At 42.2% G+C, this 19644-nt stretch overlaps 1 protein-coding gene across 1 annotated transcript in view; it reads right to left on the reverse strand.

Moving 5' to 3' along the window:
* The window catches only part of LOC306925204 (uncharacterized protein), a 200359-nt gene that overhangs the window by 20467 nt on the left and 160248 nt on the right, over positions 1-19644 (reverse strand). Inside the window, exons 21-23 of the mRNA XM_079503895.1 lie at positions 12091-12208; positions 10024-10374; positions 9087-9476 (exon numbers count right to left, since the gene is read on the reverse strand). Of these exons, the coding sequence (XP_079360021.1) occupies positions 9087-9476; positions 10024-10374; positions 12091-12208 (859 nt within the window). The remainder of the gene's footprint in view (positions 1-9086; positions 9477-10023; positions 10375-12090; positions 12209-19644) is intronic.

Below are 19644 nucleotides of genomic sequence, written 5' to 3' on the forward strand. Positions count from 1 at the left end.
ACTAACTAACTAAATGGTATACCTGTAGGGTCTCCAGGTCACTAACAGTAACTAAATGGTATAGCTGTAGGGTCTCCAGGTCACTAACAGTAACTAAATGGTATACCTGTAGGGTCTCCAGGTCTCTAACAGTAACTAAATGGTATACCTGTAGGGTCTCCAGGTCTCTAACAATAACTAAATGGTATAGCTGTAGGGTCTCCAGGTCACTAACAGTAACAGTAACTAAATGGTATAGCTGTAGGGTCTCCAGGTCACTAACAGTAACAGTAACTAAATGGTATAGCTGTAGGGTCTCCAGGTCACTAACAGTAACAGTAACTAAATGGTATAGCTGTAGGGTCTCAAGGTCTCTAACAGTAACAGTAACTAAATGGTATAGCTGTAGGGTCTCCAGGTCAGTAACAGTAACAATAACTAAATGGTATACCTGTAGGGTCTCCAGGTCTCTAACAGTAACTAAATGGTATAGCTGTAGGGTCTCCAGGTCTCTAACAGTAACTAAATGGTATAGCTGTAGGGTCTCCAGGTCAGTAACAGTAACTAAATGGTATAGCTGTAGGGTCTCCAGGTCAGTAACAGTAACAATAACTAAATGGTATAGCTGTAGGGTCTCCAGGTCAGTAACAGTAACAGTAACTAAATGGTATAGCTGTAGGGTCTCCAGGTCACTAACAGTAACTAAATGGTATACCTGTAGGGTCTCCAGGTCTCTAACAGTAACTAAATGGTATAGCTGTAGGGTCTCCAGGTCACTAACAGTAACTAAATGGTATACCTGTAGGGTCTCCAGGTCACTAACAGTAACTAAATGGTATAGCTGTAGGGTCTCCAGGTCTCTAACAGTAACCAAATGGTATAGCTGTAGGGTCTCCAGGTCTCTAAATGGTATAGCTGTAGGGTCTCCAGGTCTCTAACAGTAACTAAATGGTATACCTGTAGGGTCTCCAGGTCTCTAACAGTAACTAAATGGTATAGCTGTAGGGTCTCCAGGTCTCTAACAGTAACTAAATGGTATAGCTGTAGGGTCTCCAGGTCTCTAACAGTAACTAAATGGTATAGCTGTAGGGTCTCCAGGTCACTAACAGTAATTCAATGGTATAGCTGTAGGGTCTCCAGGTCTCTAACAGTAACTAAATGGTATAGCTGTAGGGTCTCCAGGTCTCTAACAGTAACTAAATGGTATACCTGTAGGGTCTCCAGGTCTCTAACAATAACTAAATGGTATACCTGTAGGGTCTCCAGGTCACTAACAGTAACAGTAACTAAATGGTATAGCTGTAGGGTCTCCAGGTCTCTAACAGTAACAGTAACTAAATGGTATAGCTGTAGGGTCTCCAGGTCAGTAACAGTAACAATAACTAAATGGTATACCTGTAGGGTCTCCAGGTCTCTAACAGTAACTAAATGGTATAGCTGTAGGGTCTCCAGGTCACTAACAGTAACTAAATGGTATAGCTGTAGGGTCTCCAGGTCACTAACAGTAACTAAATGGTATAGCTGTAGGGTCTCCAGGTCTCTAACAGTAACTAAATGGTATAGCTGTAGGGTCTCCAGGTCAGTAACAGTAACTAAATGGTATAGCTGTAGGGTCTCCAGGTCAGTAACAGTAACAATAACTAAATGGTATAGCTGTAGGGTCTCCAGGTCAGTAACAGTAACAGTAACTAAATGGTATAGCTGTAGGGTCTCCAGGTCACTAACAGTAACTAAATGGTATACCTGTAGGGTCTCCAGGTCTCTAACAGTAACTAAATGGTATAGCTGTAGGGTCTCCAGGTCTCTAACAGTAACTAAATGGTATACCTGTAGGGTCTCCAGGTCACTAACAGTAACTAAATGCTATAGCTGTAGGGTCTCCAGGTCTCTAACAGTAACCAAATGGTATAGCTGTAGGGTCTCCAGGTCTCTAAATGGTATAGCTGTAGGGTCTCCAGGTCTCTAACAGTAACTAAATGGTATACCTGTAGGGTCTCCAGGTCTCTAACAGTAACTAAATGGTATAGCTGTAGGGTCTCCAGGTCTCTAACAGTAACTAAATGGTATAGCTGTAGGGTCTCCAGGTCACTAACAGTAATTCAATGGTATAGCTGTAGGGTCTCCAGGTCTCTAACAGTAACTAAATGGTATAGCTGTAGGGTCTCCAGGTCAGTAACAGTAACTAAATGGTATAGCTGTAGGGTCTCCAGGTCTCTAACAGTAACTAAATGGTATACCTGTAGGGTCTCCAGGTCTCTAAATGGTATACCTGTAGGGTCTCCAGGTCAGTAACAGTAACTAAATGGTATAGCTGTAGGGTCTCCAGGTCTCTAACAGTAACTAAATGGTATAGCTGTAGGGTCTCCAGGTCTCTAACAATAACTAAATGGTATACCTGTAGGGTCTCCAGGTCAGTAACAGTAACAGTAACTAAATGGTATAGCTGTAGGGTCTCCAGGTCTCTAACAGTAACTAAATGGTATAGCTGTAGGGTCTCCAGGTCAGTAACAGTAACTAAATGGTATAGCTGTAGGGTCTCCAGGTCACTAACAGTAACTAAATGGTATAGCTGTAGGGTCTCCAGGTCTCTAACAGTAACTAAATGGTATACCTGTAGGGTATCCAGGTCTCTAACAGTAACTAAATGGTATAGCTGTAGGGTCTCCAGGTCACTAACAGTAACTAAATGGTATAGCTGTAGGGTCTCCAGGTCTCTAACAGTAACTAAATGGTATAGCTGTAGGGTCTCCAGGTCTCTAACAGTAACTAAATGGTATAGCTGTAGGGTCTCCAGGTCACTAACTAACTAAATGGTATAGCTGTAGGGTCTCCAGGTCAGTAACAGTAACTAAATGGTATAGCTGTAGGGTCTCCAGGTCACTAACAGTAACTAAATGGTATAGCTGTAGGGTCTCCAGGTCACTAACAGTAACTAAATGGTATAGCTGTAGGGTCTCCAGGTCAGTAACAGTAACTAAATGGTATAGCTGTAGGGTCTCCAGGTCTCTAACAGTAACTAAATGGTATAGCTGTAGGGTCTCCAGGTCAGTAACAGTAACAGTAACTAAATGGTATAGCTGTAGGGTCTCCAGGTCTCTAACAGTAACTAAATGGTATAGCTGTAGGGTCTCCAGGTCTCTAACAGTAACTAAATGGTATAGCTGTAGGGTCTCCAGGTCAGTAACAGTAACAGTAACTAAATGGTATAGCTGTAGGGTCTCCAGGTCTCTAACAGTAACTAAATGGTATAGCTGTAGGGTCTCCAGGTCAGTAACAGTAACAGTAACTAAATGGTATAGCTGTAGGGTCTCCAGGTCTCTAACAGTAACTAAATGGTATAGCTGTAGGGTCTCCAGGTCACTAACAGTAACTAAATGGTATAGCTGTAGGGTCTCCAGGTCAGTAACAGTAACTAAATGGTATAGCTGTAGGGTCTCCAGGTCAGTAACAGTAACAATAACTAAATGGTATAGCTGTAGGGTCTCCAGGTCACTAACAGTAACTAAATGGTATAGCTGTAGGGTCTCCAGGTCACTAACAGTAACTAAATGGTATAGCTGTAGGGTCTCCAGGTCACTAACAGTAACTAAATGGTATAGCTGTAGGGTCTCCAGGTCTCTAACAGTAACTAAATGGTATAGCTGTAGGGTCTCCAGGTCACTAACAGTAACTAAATGGTATAGCTGTAGGGTCTCCAGGTCTCTAACAGTAACTAAATGGTATAGCTGTAGGGTCTCCAGGTCTCTAACAGTAACTAAATGGTATAGCTGTAGGGTCTCCAGGTCAGTAACAGTAACAATAACTAAATGGTATAGCTGTAGGGTCTCCAGGTCACTAACAGTAACTAAATGGTATAGCTGTAGGGTCTCCAGGTCACTAACAGTAACTAAATGGTATAGCTGTAGGGTCTCCAGGTCACTAACAGTAACTAAATGGTATAGCTGTAGGGTCTCCAGGTCTCTAACAGTAACTAAATGGTATAGCTGTAGGGTCTCCAGGTCACTAACAGTAACTAAATGGTATAGCTGTAGGGTCTCCAGGTCTCTAACAGTAACTAAATGGTATAGCTGTAGGGTCTCCAGGTCTCTAACAGTAACTAAATGGTATAGCTGTAGGGTCTCCAGGTCTCTAACAGTAACTAAATGGTATAGCTGTAGGGTCTCCAGGTCACTAACAGTAACTAAATGGTATAGCTGTAGGGTCTCCAGGTCAGTAACAGTAACTAAATGGTATAGCTGTAGGGTCTCCAGGTCTCTAACAGTAACTAAATGGTATAGCTGTAGGGTCTCCAGGTCAGTAACAGTAACAGTAACTAAATGGTATAGCTGTAGGGTCTCCAGGTCTCTAACAGTAACTAAATGGTATAGCTGTAGGGTCTCCAGGTCTCTAACAGTAACTAAATGGTATAGCTGTAGGGTCTCCAGGTCAGTAACAGTAACAGTAACTAAATGGTATAGCTGTAGGGTCTCCAGGTCTCTAACAGTAACTAAATGGTATAGCTGTAGGGTCTCCAGGTCAGTAACAGTAACAGTAACTAAATGGTATAGCTGTAGGGTCTCCAGGTCTCTAACAGTAACTAAATGGTATAGCTGTAGGGTCTCCAGGTCACTAACAGTAACTAAATGGTATAGCTGTAGGGTCTCCAGGTCACTAACAGTAACTAAATGGTATAGCTGTAGGGTCTCCAGGTCTCTAACAATAACTAAATGGTATAGCTGTAGGGTCTCCAGGTCAGTAACAGTAACTAAATGGTATAGCTGTAGGGTCTCCAGGTCTCTAACAGTAACTAAATGGTATAGCTGTAGGGTCTCCAGGTCAGTAACAGTAACTAAATGGTATAGCTGTAGGGTCTCCAGGTCAGTAACAGTAACAATAACTAAATGGTATAGCTGTAGGGTCTCCAGGTCACTAACAGTAACTAAATGGTATAGCTGTAGGGTCTCCAGGTCACTAACAGTAACTAAATGGTATAGCTGTAGGGTCTCCAGGTCACTAACAGTAACTAAATGGTATAGCTGTAGGGTCTCCAGGTCTCTAACAGTAACTAAATGGTATAGCTGTAGGGTCTCCAGGTCACTAACAGTAACTAAATGGTATAGCTGTAGGGTCTCCAGGTCTCTAACAGTAACTAAATGGTATAGCTGTAGGGTCTCCAGGTCTCTAACAGTAACTAAATGGTATAGCTGTAGGGTCTCCAGGTCACTAACAGTAACTAAATGGTATACCTGTAGGGTCTCCAGGTCACTAACAGTAACTAAATGGTATACCTGTAGGGTCTCCAGGTCAGTAACAGTAACTAAATGGTATAGCTGTAGGGTCTCCAGGTCAGTAACAGTAACTAAATGGTATAGCTGTAGGGTCTCCAGGTCAGTAACAGTAACTAAATGGTATAGCTGTAGGGTCTCCAGGTCACTAACAGTAACTAAATGGTATAGCTGTAGGGTCTCCAGGTCAGTAACAGTAACTAAATGGTATAGCTGTAGGGTCTCCAGGTCAGTAACAGTAACTAAATGGTATAGCTGTAGGGTCTCCAGGTCTCTAACAGTAACTAAATGGTATAGCTGTAGGGTCTCCAGGTCAGTAACAGTAACTAAATGGTATAGCTGTAGGGTCTCCAGGTCAGTAACAGTAACTAAATGGTATAGCTGTAGGGTCTCCAGGTCACTAACAGTAACAGTAACTAAATGGTATAGCTGTAGGGTCTCCAGGTCTCTAACAGTAACTAAATGGTATACCTGTAGGGTCTCCAGGTCTCTAACAGTAACTAAATGGTATACCTGTAGGGTCTCCAGGTCAGTAACAGTAACTAAATGGTATAGCTGTAGGGTCTCCAGGTCACTAACAGTAACTAAATGGTATAGCTGTAGGGTCTCCAGGTCAGTAACAGTAACTAAATGGTATACCTGTAGGGTCTCCAGGTCAGTAACAGTAACTAAATGGTATAGCTGTAGGGTCTCCAGGTCTCTAACAGTAACTAAATGGTATACCTGTAGGGTCTCCAGGTCTCTAACAATAACTAAATGGTATAGCTGTAGGGTCTCCAGGTCACTAACAGTAACAGTAACTAAATGGTATAGCTGTAGGGTCTCCAGGTCAGTAACAGTAACTAAATGGTATAGCTGTAGGGTCTCCAGGTCACTAACAGTAACAGTAACTAAATGGTATAGCTGTAGGGTCTCCAGGTCAGTAACAGTAACAATAACTAAATGGTATACCTGTAGGGTCTCCAGGTCTCTAACAGTAACTAAATGGTATAGCTGTAGGGTCTCCAGGTCTCTAACAGTAACTAAATGGTATAGCTGTAGGGTCTCCAGGTCAGTAACAGTAACTAAATGGTATAGCTGTAGGGTCTCCAGGTCAGTAACAGTAACAATAACTAAATGGTATAGCTGTAGGGTCTCCAGGTCAGTAACAGTAACAGTAACTAAATGGTATAGCTGTAGGGTCTCCAGGTCACTAACAGTAACTAAATGGTATACCTGTAGGGTCTCCAGGTCTCTAACAGTAACTAAATGGTATAGCTGTAGGGTCTCCAGGTCACTAACAGTAACTAAATGGTATACCTGTAGGGTCTCCAGGTCACTAACAGTAACTAAATGGTATAGCTGTAGGGTCTCCAGGTCTCTAACAGTAACCAAATGGTATAGCTGTAGGGTCTCCAGGTCTCTAAATGGTATAGCTGTAGGGTCTCCAGGTCTCTAACAGTAACTAAATGGTATACCTGTAGGGTCTCCAGGTCTCTAACAGTAACTAAATGGTATAGCTGTAGGGTCTCCAGGTCTCTAACAGTAACTAAATGGTATAGCTGTAGGGTCTCCAGGTCTCTAACAGTAACTAAATGGTATAGCTGTAGGGTCTCCAGGTCACTAACAGTAATTCAATGGTATAGCTGTAGGGTCTCCAGGTCTCTAACAGTAACTAAATGGTATAGCTGTAGGGTCTCCAGGTCTCTAACAGTAACTAAATGGTATACCTGTAGGGTCTCCAGGTCTCTAACAATAACTAAATGGTATACCTGTAGGGTCTCCAGGTCACTAACAGTAACTAAATGGTATACCTGTAGGGTCTCCAGGTCTCTAACAATAACTAAATGGTATAGCTGTAGGGTCTCCAGGTCACTAACAGTAACAGTAACTAAATGGTATAGCTGTAGGGTCTCCAGGTCACTAACAGTAACAGTAACTAAATGGTATAGCTGTAGGGTCTCCAGGTCACTAACAGTAACAGTAACTAAATGGTATAGCTGTAGGGTCTCCAGGTCTCTAACAGTAACAGTAACTAAATGGTATAGCTGTAGGGTCTCCAGGTCAGTAACAGTAACAATAACTAAATGGTATACCTGTAGGGTCTCCAGGTCAGTAACAGTAACTAAATGGTATAGCTGTAGGGTCTCCAGGTCAGTAACAGTAACAATAACTAAATGGTATAGCTGTAGGGTCTCCAGGTCAGTAACAGTAACAGTAACTAAATGGTATAGCTGTAGGGTCTCCAGGTCACTAACAGTAACTAAATGGTATACCTGTAGGGTCTCCAGGTCTCTAACAGTAACTAAATGGTATAGCTGTAGGGTCTCCAGGTCTCTAACAGTAACTAAATGGTATACCTGTAGGGTCTCCAGGTCACTAACAGTAACTAAATGGTATAGCTGTAGGGTCTCCAGGTCTCTAACAGTAACCAAATGGTATAGCTGTAGGGTCTCCAGGTCTCTAAATGGTATAGCTGTAGGGTCTCCAGGTCTCTAACAGTAACTAAATGGTATACCTGTAGGGTCTCCAGGTCTCTAACAGTAACTAAATGGTATAGCTGTAGGGTCTCCAGGTCTCTAACAGTAACTAAATGGTATAGCTGTAGGGTCTCCAGGTCTCTAACAGTAACTAAATGGTATAGCTGTAGGGTCTCCAGGTCACTAACAGTAATTCAATGGTATAGCTGTAGGGTCTCCAGGTCTCTAACAGTAACTAAATGGTATAGCTGTAGGGTCTCCAGGTCAGTAACAGTAACTAAATGGTATAGCTGTAGGGTCTCCAGGTCTCTAACAGTAACTAAATGGTATACCTGTAGGGTCTCCAGGTCTCTAAATGGTATACCTGTAGGGTCTCCAGGTCAGTAACAGTAACTAAATGGTATAGCTGTAGGGTCTCCAGGTCTCTAACAGTAACTAAATGGTATAGCTGTAGGGTCTCCAGGTCTCTAACAATAACTAAATGGTATACCTGTAGGGTCTCCAGGTCAGTAACAGTAACAGTAACTAAATGGTATAGCTGTAGGGTCTCCAGGTCTCTAACAGTAACTAAATGGTATAGCTGTAGGGTCTCCAGGTCAGTAACAGTAACTAAATGGTATAGCTGTAGGGTCTCCAGGTCACTAACAGTAACTAAATGGTATAGCTGTAGGGTCTCCAGGTCTCTAACAGTAACTAAATGGTATAGCTGTAGGGTCTCCAGGTCAGTAACAGTAACTAAATGGTATAGCTGTAGGGTCTCCAGGTCAGTAACAGTAACTAAATGGTATAGCTGTAGGGTCTCCAGGTCTCTAACAGTAACTAAATGGTATACCTGTAGGGTCTCCAGGTCTCTAACAGTAACTAAATGGTATAGCTGTAGGGTCTCCAGGTCACTAACAGTAACTAAATGGTATAGCTGTAGGGTCTCCAGGTCTCTAACAGTAACTAAATGGTATAGCTGTAGGGTCTCCAGGTCTCTAACAGTAACTAAATGGTATAGCTGTAGGGTCTCCAGGTCACTAACAGTAACTAAATGGTATAGCTGTAGGGTCTCCAGGTCAGTAACAGTAACTAAATGGTATAGCTGTAGGGTCTCCAGGTCAGTAACAGTAACTAAATGGTATAGCTGTAGGGTCTCCAGGTCAGTAACAGTAACTAAATGGTATAGCTGTAGGGTCTCCAGGTCAGTAACAGTAACAATAACTAAATGGTATAGCTGTAGGGTCTCCAGGTCAGTAACAGTAACTAAATGGTATAGCTGTAGGGTCTCCAGGTCACTAACAGTAACTAAATGGTATAGCTGTAGGGTCTCCAGGTCAGTAACAGTAACTAAATGGTATAGCTGTAGGGTCTCCAGGTCAGTAACAGTAACTAAATGGTATACCTGTAAGGTCTCCAGGTCACTCCTCTGGTCCATCTGCAGCAGCAGGGCCTGGCCACAGAGCGGGTGCTCGCCGGGCAGGCGCATATAGTGCGCAGGGATGACCAGCGTGGGGCGCACGCCCCGCGGGTACGCGGCGGCCCCCACGCCCCCTCCCTGCGGCCCCCCGCTCAGCAGGTCCACCGAGCCGCAGCACAGCAGCGGGCCCCCCGGGCCCCCCCCGCCCGCACGGGGCCGCTGCTCCAGGTGGTCCACGGAGCGCGACAGCGGGAAGTCCTGCAGGGGTCTGCCGTCCGCCCCGAGCCCCTCTGCGACGCCCACGCCCCTGCAGGGGGAGTGGGGAGGGGATGAGGAGGAGGGCGGCCCCAGGCCCAACAGTCCGCCGTCAGAGACCTGGTGGTAGAGAGGCGGTGCGACAGTTAACACCCTGAGTTCTCCGTCCTATCGAACAGTACCGCCCAGCGCTCAGGACACGCCCCCGGATGTTAGGCCGGATGTTAGGCTGGATGTGGATGTAGCAGATAAATGTAGCCAAAACACTCAGGACAGCGGGGGGGCCGTCTGACACAATATTTTCTTAGAATTGGACGGGATGATTTAGATCGCGAGTTATTAATGTTTTAAGATTTTCGTTGTCGTCGGCTAAACAGGGGGGGAACATTTTCGATGACGTCTCACTGTTGCGCAACATCGAGGAGTGCGCAATAGACGCTCCTAGGCTGTGGAGCCATGCGACCAGCTTTGATATCATTAATCTCCGTCATCTTAATCAATCTCCGTCAAGGGCATCAGACCGTACTAAGTACCAGGACGGAGATCTCCGTCCCTGGCCGCCAACCTGTTAATCTATAAACAGCTAGAATCGGCCGATACCGGCAGATCGGCAGATCCTCAAAGTCAAACGATGGGAATGGGATCGGGAGCCGTTGTGCGTACATACCTGGTGCACAGAGGAGCAGACGGAGGCGTAGGACTGACGGTAGCCGCGGTCGGAGGCCCCGCCCCCCGAGGCCAGCGCCGCCTTGCAGGGGAAGGTGTCGGTGGACTGGCGGTAGTCCGGGCGGCGGCCCGGCGTCAGGTTGCCCAGAGACGAGGAGCCGTGGCGGCTGCTGGTGGCCAGGGAGGAGCGGCTGTGCTGCTTGGCGTGCTGCGTGGTGGGCAGCAGGTGGTTGCTGGGGTGGTGGTGGTGGTTGCTGGGGTGGTGGTTGTTGTCGTGGTGGTAGGAGGACTGCTTCAGCATGGGCGTGGACGAGTCTGGCTCCGTCACCGTGGACACCAGCTCCAGCTGCACCTGCGTCGTTGATCAGTACCAGAGAGCCATGGAATTACGACAGAGTTACGACATCTCCGTTCACGTCATGGGGGGCGGGTCCAATGGCGGCCCCTAGGGGCAGGTCCAATGGCGGCCCCTAGGGGCAGGTCCAATGGCAGCCCCTAGGGGCGGGTCCAATGGCGGCCCCTAGGGGCAGGTCCAATGGCGGCCCCTAGGGGCGGGTCCAATGGCCGCCCCTAGGGGCCGGTCCAATGGCGGCCCCTAGGGGCAGGTCCAATGGCGGCCCCTAGGGGCAGGTCCAATGGCAGCCCTTAGGGGCAGGTCCAATGGCGGCCCCTAGGGGCCGGTCCAATGGCCGCCCCTAGGGGCGGGTCCAATGGCAGCCCCTAGGGGCAGGTCCAATGGCGGCCCCTAGGGGCAGGTCCAATGGCAGCCCTTAGGGGCAGGTCCAATGGCCGCCCCTAGGGGCCGGTCCAATGGCCGCCCCTAGGGGCGGGTCCAATGGCAGCCCCTAGGGGCCGGTCCAATGGCAGCCCCTAGGGGCTGGTCCAATGGCGGCCCCTAGGGGCTGGTCCAATGGCAGCCCCTAGGGGCGGGTCCAATGGCGGCCCCTAGGGGCTGGTCCAATGGCAGCCCCTAGGGGCTGGTCCAATGGCAGCCCCTAGGGGCTGGTCCAATGGCAGCCCCTAGGGGCTGGTCCAATGGCGGCCCCTAGGGGCTGGTCCAATGGCAGCCCCTAGGGGCTGGTCCAATGGCGGCCCCTAGGGGCTGGTCCAATGGCAGCCCCTAGGGGCGATGGGGAGCCCAAGTGGCAATTGTTTTTGCTTAATCGCCATAATTGTTTTCATGTTTTCACGTTCAAATTAAAACATGTTCCCAAAGGCAAAGGTGCAAAGTAGTGTTGTAAGCTTGTAGAGCAGCTATTTCGGCTATTTTTCTTTTTTTTCAAAGTATAAAATGATTAAATGTGTCAGTAACTTCTTTGTATAATACTTATTTTTTGTCCTATTTGCTCCGTGCAATTTGTGATTGTGAAGCAAATAAATGGTATTATGTTCAGCGCCAAAAATACAACGATATGTGACCACATTTGACTGAGGGACTGCCATTCCATTCTTTTGAATTTCCGTGTTTTCTTGTCATGTGAAAGCAGGGAATCCTAGCTTCAAATTGATGGCTTATAGAGTAATGTCTTGCAGAGAAACAGCGAGTTGAGAAAACAGACTTGAAAAGGTTCACTTCTGTGGACTCGAACATTACACCTAGCTACATGTTTAAGCATTTATTTCATATTTACATGTCTTCTGTGGTCTCTAACATTACACCTAGCTACATGTTTAAGCATTTATTTCATATTTACATGTCTTCTGTGGTCTCTAACATTACACCTAGCTACATGTTTAAGCATTTATTTCATATTTACATGTCTTCTGTGGTCTCTAACATTACACCTAGCTACTGTACTGTAAGAATTTATTTCATATTCGATCTCAGCTCTGATATTTATCTCAGACATGCTCTAGTATGTGAAGAGTCTGCCTGTGCTATTAACTATTTTTTTTGGGGGGGGGGGGGGAAATAAAGTTTTTCTCCTCTGGTGAAAAGCTGGAATTTGCGCGATGGCAGGCTCTCAGTCAAATCTGGTCACAAATGTGTAATGGTGCAGTCCTATTGGTCAGTCAGGTGGGTCAGGGTGTAATGGTGCAGTCCTATTGGTCAGGGGGTGGTCAGTACCTCACTGCTGAGGAGGTTGAGGTGCGACATGGAGGTGGCCTGGTCTCTCTTGCTGCCGTCCAGCCCTGAGGACAAGGTCAGCTTGTGACGAGACCCTCTGGGCGTGAGACACCGACGCCTGTGAGAGAGAGAGAGAGGACAGGGTCAGCTTGTGATGGGACCCTCTGGGCGTGAGACACCGACGCCTGTGAGAGAGAGAGAGAGAGAGAGAGGACAGGGTCAGCTTGTGATGGGACCCTCTGGGCGTGAGACACCGACGCCTGTGACACAGAGAGAGAGAGAGAGAGGACAGGGTCAGTTTGTGATGGGACCCTCTGGGCGTGAGACACCGACGCCTGTGAGAGAGAGAGAGAGAGGACAGGGTCAGCTTGTGATGGGACCCTCTGGGCGTGAGACACCGACGCCTGTGAGAGAGAGAGAGAGAGAGGACAGGGTCAGCTTGTGATGGGACCCTCTGGGCGTGAGACACCGACGCCTGTGACACAGAGAGAGAGAGAGAGAGACACACACCCATGGAATAAAGCTAAATAAAATCTCAAGACTGTAAATGTAATGATGCTTATATTAGGCCGACCAGCTGAAGAAATCATGTTTCTGGAAGAGGCTTCTAAAGTTGTTCTATCGCTAGTTTGATCACTTCAAATACTCTTTCATCTTAAAATAACTAATGACCGAAGTGTAGCATTCCAATGCTACACTGATAACTTCAACTGCCATCCTTTTTGCCATAGTTTTATTGTTTTATTGTTTCTATGTGTGCCATGTGTTACTGTATTTATGTGTTACTGTATTTATGTGTTACTGTATTCATGTGTTACTGTATTCATGTGTTACTGTATTCATGTGTTACTGTATTCATGTGTTACTGTATTCATGTGTTACTGTATTCATGTGTTACTGTATTCATGTGTTACTGTATTCATGTGTTACTGTATTCATGTGTTACTGTATTCATGTGTTACTGTATTCATGTGTTACTGTATTCATGTGTTACTGTATTCATGTGTTACTGTATTCATGTGTTACTGTATTCATGTGTTACTGTATTCATGTGTTACTGTATTCATGTGTTACTGTATTCATGTGTTACTGTATTCATGTGTTACTGTATTCATGTGTTACTGTATTCATGTGTTACTGTATTCATGTGTTACTGTATTCATGTGTTACTGTATTCATGTGTTACTGTATTCATGTGTTACTGTATTTATGTGTTACTGTATTTATGTGTTACTGTATTTATGTGTTACTGTATTTATGTGTTACTGTATTTATGTGTTACTGTATTTATGTGTTACTGTATTTATGTGTTACTGTATTCATGTGTTACTGTATTCATGTGTTACTGTATTCATGTGTTACTGTATTCATGTGTTACTGTATTCATGTGTTACTGTATTCATGTGTTACTGTATTCATGTGTTACTGTATTCATGTGTTACTGTATTCATGTGTTACTGTATTTATGTGTTACTGTATTCATGTGTTACTGTATTCATGTGTTACTGTATTCATGTGTTACTGTATTTATGTGTTACTGTATTTATGTGTTACTGTATTTATGTGTTACTGTATTTATGTGTTACTGTATTTATGTGTTACTGTATTCATGTGTTACTGTATTTATGTGTTACTGTATTTATGTGTTACTGTATTCATGTGTTACTGTATTTATGTGTTACTGTATTTATGTGTTACTGTATTCATGTGTTACTGTATTTATGTGTTACTGTATTTATGTGTTACTGTATTCCATGTGTTACTGTATTTCATGTGTTACTGTATTCCATGTGTTACTGTATTTACTGTGTTACTGTATTTATGTGTTACTGTATTTATGTGTTACTGTATTTATGTGTTACTGTATTTATGTGTTACTGTATTCATGTGTTACTGTATTCCATGTGTTACTGTATTCCATGTGTTACTGTATTTATGTGTTACTGTATTTATGTGTTACTGTATTTATGTGTTACTGTATTTATGTGTTACTGTATTCATGTGTTACTGTATTTATGTGTTACTGTATTTATGTGTTACTGTATTCCATGTGTTACTGTATTTCATGTGTTACTGTATTCCATGTGTTACTGTATTCCATGTGTTACTGTATTCCATGTGTTACTGTATTCCATGTGTTACTGTATTCCATGTGTTACTGTATTCCATGTGTTACTGTATTCCATGTGTTACTGTATTTATGTGTTACTGTATTTATGTGTTACTGTATTCATGTGTTACTGTATTCATGTGTTACTGTATTCATGTGTTACTGTATTCATGTGTTACTGTATTCATGTGTTACTGTATTCATGTGTTACTGTATTCATGTGTTACTGTATTTATGTGTTACTGTATTTATGTGTTACTGTATTTATGTGTTACTGTATTTATGTGTTACTGTATTCATGTGTTACTGTATTCATGTGTTACTGTATTCATGTGTTACTGTATTCATGTGTTACTGTATTCATGTGTTACTGTATTTATGTGTTACTGTATTTATGTGTTACTGTATTCATGTGTTACTGTATTCATGTGTTACTGTATTCATGTGTTACTGTATTCATGTGTTACTGTATTCATGTGTTACTGTATTCATGTGTTACTGTATTCATGTGTTACTGTATTCATGTGTTACTGTATTCATGTGTTACTGTATGTATGTGTTACTGTATTCATGTGTTACTGTATTCATGTGTTACTGTATTCATGTGTTACTGTATTTATGTGTTACTGTATTTATGTGTTACTGTATTTATGTGTTACTGTATTTATGTGTTACTGTATTTATGTGTTACTGTATTTACTGTGTTACTGTATTCATGTGTTACTGTATTCATGTGTTACTGTATTTATGTGTTACTGTATTTATGTGTTACTGTATTTATGTGTTACTGTATTTATGTGTTACTGTATTTACTGTGTTACTGTATTCATGTGTTACTGTATTTCATGTGTTACTGTATTTATGTGTTACTGTATTTATGTGTTACTGTATTCATGTGTTACTGTATTCCATGTGTTACTGTATTCCATGTGTTACTGTATTTACTGTGTTACTGTATTTATGTGTTACTGTATTTATGTGTTACTGTATTTCATGTGTTACTGTATTTATGTGTTACTGTATTTCATGTGTTACTGTATTTACTGTGTTACTGTATTTATGTGTTACTGTATTCCATGTGTTACTGTATTCCATGTGTTACTGTATTTACTGTGTTACTGTATTTATGTGTTACTGTATTTATGTGTTACTGTATTTATGTGTTACTGTATTTATGTGTTACTGTATTCCATGTGTTACTGTATTCCATGTGTTACTGTATTCCATGTGTTACTGTATTTACTGTGTTACTGTATTTATGTGTTACTGTATTTATGTGTTACTGTATTTCATGTGTTACTGTATTTATGTGTTACTGTATTTATGTGTTACTGTATTTCATGTGTTACTGTATTTATGTGTTACTGTATTTATGTGTTACTGTATTTACTGTGTTACTGTATTTATGTGTTACTGTATTTATGTGTTACTGTATTTCATGTGTTACTGTATTTATGTGTTACTGTATTTATGTGTTACTGTATTTATGTGTTACTGTATTTATGTGTTACTGTATTTATGTGTTACTTTATGTGTTACTGTATTTATGTGTTACTGTATTTATGTGTTACTGTATTCATGTGTTACTGTATTCCATGTGTTACTGTATTCCATGTGTTACTGTATTTATGTGTTACTGTATTCATGTGTTACTGTATTCATGTGTTACTGTATTCCATGTGTTACTGTATTTATGTGTTACTGTATTCATGTGTTACTGTATTCATGTGTTACTGTATTCATGTGTTACTGTATTCATGTGTTACTGTATTCATGTGTTACTGTATTCCATGTGTTACTGTATTTATGTGTTACTGTATTTATGTGTTACTGTATTTATGTGTTACTGTATTCCATGTGTTACTGTATTCCATGTGTTACTGTATTCCATGTGTTACTGTATTTATGTGTTACTGTATTCATGTGTTACTGTATTTATGTGTTACTGTATTTATGTGTTACTGTATTCCATGTGTTACTGTATTTATGTGTTACTGTATTTATGTGTTACTGTATTCATGTGTTACTGTATTCCATGTGTTACTGTATTCCATGTGTTACTGTATTCATGTGTTACTGTATTCATGTGTTACTGTATTCATGTGTTACTGTATTTATGTGTTACTGTATTTATGTGTTACTGTATTCCATGTGTTACTGTATTCCATGTGTTACTGTATTCCATGTGTTACTGTATTCCATGTGTTACTGTATTTACTGTGTTACTGTATTTATGTGTTACTGTATTTATGTGTTACTGTATTTATGTGTTACTGTATTCCATGTGTTACTGTATTCCATGTGTTACTGTATTCCATGTGTTACTGTATTCCATGTGTTACTGTATTTACTGTGTTACTGTATTTACTGTGTTACTGTATTTACTGTGTTACTGTATTCCATGTGTTACTGTATTCCATGTGTTACTGTATTTACTGTGTTACTGTATTTACTGTGTTACTGTATTTCATGTGTTACTGTATTTCATGTGTTACTGTATTTACTGTGTTACTGTATTTACTGTGTTACTGTATTTCATGTGTTACTGTATTTCATGTGTTACTGTATTTACTGTGTTACTGTATTTACTGTGTTACTGTATTTCATGTGTTACTGTATTTCATGTGTTACTGTATTTCATGTGTTACTGTATTTACTGTGTTACTGTATTTACTGTGTTACTGTATTTACTGTGTTACTGTATTTCATGTGTTACTGTATTTCATGTGTTACTGTATTTACTGAGTTACTGTATTTACTGTGTTACTGTATTTACTGTGTTACTGTATTTCACGTGTTACTGTATTTACTGAGTTACTGTATTTACTGTGTTACTGTATTTACTGTGTTACTGTATTTACTGTGTTACTGTATTTACTGTGTTACTGTATTTCATGTGTTACTGTATTTCATGTGTTACTGTATTTACTGAGTTACTGTATGCCATGTGTTACTGTATTTACTGTGTTACTGTATTTACTGTGTTACTGTATTTACTATTTACTGTGTTACTGTATTTACTGTGTTACTGTATTTACTGTGTTACTGTATTTACTGTGTTACTGTATTTACTATTTACTGTGTTACTGTATTTACTGTGTTACTGTATTTACTGTGTTACTGTATTTACTGTGATACTGTATTTACTGTGTTACTGTATTTACTGTGATACTGTATTTACTGTATTTACTGTGTTACTGTATTTACTGTGTTACTGTATTTACTGTGATACTGTATTTACTGTATTTACTGTGTTACTGTATTTACTGTGTTACTGTATTTACTGTGTTACTGTATTTACTGTGATTTATTATGTTGTCTGCCTGTTATGATGCTTTGCTGTACAACAAAATGGGGATCGGGGACAAACTAATAAATGAACCTGAATAGCCAGGGTCCATAGTACGCGTCAATCCGTCTGAATCATATAGGCTGTGATTGAGTGCCTCCTCGGCGGGCATTGCCTGCATTGTAGAGGTGTTTTCTACTGTCTCCTACTGTACGTGGAATGTACAATGTTTTAGTTTCAGTCGAGTGAAATGTATTCTGGGCGGCCGTGATGTGTCAAAATGCCTGCTTTATTTCAAGCTCACAACGTGTCGCTATTTTCGGAGACTAGTGCACACCTGCACACAACCACAATGAGACTAGTGCACACCTGCACACAACCACAATGAGACTAGTGCACACCTGCACACAACCACAATGAGACTAGTGCACACCTGCACACAACCACAATGAGACTAGGAGACTAGTGCACACCTGCACACAACCACAATGAGACTAGTGCACACCTGCACACAACCACAATGAGACTAGGAGACTAGTGCACACCTGCACACAACCACAATGAGACTAGGAGACTAGTGCACACCTGCACACAACCACAATGAGACATGAGACTAGTGCACACCTGCACACAACCACAATGAGACTAGGAGACTAGTGCACACCTGCACACAACCACAATGAGACTATGAGACTAGTGCACACCTGCACACAACCACAATGAGACTAGTGCACACCTGCACACAACCACAATGAGACTAGTGCACACCTGCACACAACCACAATGAGACTAGTGCACACCTGCACACAACCACAATGAGACTAGTGCACACCTGCACACAACCACAATGAGACTAGTGCACACCTGCACACAACCACAATGAGACTAGGAGACTAGTGCACACCTGCACACAACCACAATGAGACTATGAGACTAGTGCACACCTGCACACAACCACAATGAGACTAGGAGACTAGTGCACACCTGCACATACCCACAATGAGACTATGAGACTAGTGCACACCTGCACACAACCACTAGGAGACTAGTGCACACCTGCACACAACCACAATGAGACTATGAGACTAGTGCACACCTGCACACAACCACTAGGAGACTAGTGCACACCTGCACACAACCACAATGAGACTATGAGACTAGTGCACACCTGCACACAACCACTAGGAGACTAGTGCACACATGCACACAACCACTAGGAGACTAGGAGACTAGTGCACACCTGCACACAACCACAATGAGACTAGTGCACACCTGCACACAACCACTAGGAGACTAGGAGACTAGTGCACACCTGCACACAACCACAATGAGACTAGTGCACACCTGCACACAACCACTAGGGGACTAGGAGACTAGTGCACACCTGCACACGACCACAATGACTGGTCTTTTAGTTCTGCTGGATGTCTTCTATAGTCCCTCACTAACATTTTAGTCTAGGGTTTATTTGTTGAGGAAATTGTCAATATATGTAGTCTTAATGGTAGTCATACATGAAGGGAAATGTAGTCTTAATGGTAGTCATACATGAAGGGAAATGTAGTCTTAATGGTAGTCATACATGAAGGGAAATGTAGTCTTAATGGTAGTCATACATGAAGGGAAATGTAGTCTTAATGGTAGTCATACATGAAGGGAAATGTAGTCTTAATGGTAGTCATACATGAAGGGAAATGTAGTCTTAATGGTAGTCATACATGAAGGGAAATGTAGTCTTAATGGTAGTCATACATGAAGGAAATGGGTCTTGCACACAGTGGCAAGAGATCATCTGTAGCATAATCAGAATCAGCCATAAAAATACCATATCGGTATCGGATCGGTCTCAAAATAGTCCATATTATTTCAGCGATATGCCGCAATAATAATGTGACGGTCAATGGTTACATTTAATGTGTGTACTCGTCTCATTTAATGTGTGTACTCGTCTCATTTAATGTGTGTACTCGTCTCATTTAATGTGTGTACTCGTCTCATTTAATGTGTGTACTCGTCTCATTTAATGTGTGTACTCGTCTCATTTAATGTGTGTACTCGTCTCATTTAATGTGTGTACTCGTCTCATTCAGTTGTGAAAACAGAAACTTGGACTTGGACTATGTATTGATTGATTGAATACTGTATTAACAGGGTT

The sequence above is a fragment of the Electrona antarctica genome (assembly GCF_951216825.1).
Source record: "Electrona antarctica genome assembly, chromosome: 6".
Taxonomy (NCBI): Eukaryota; Metazoa; Chordata; class Actinopteri; order Myctophiformes; family Myctophidae; genus Electrona; species Electrona antarctica.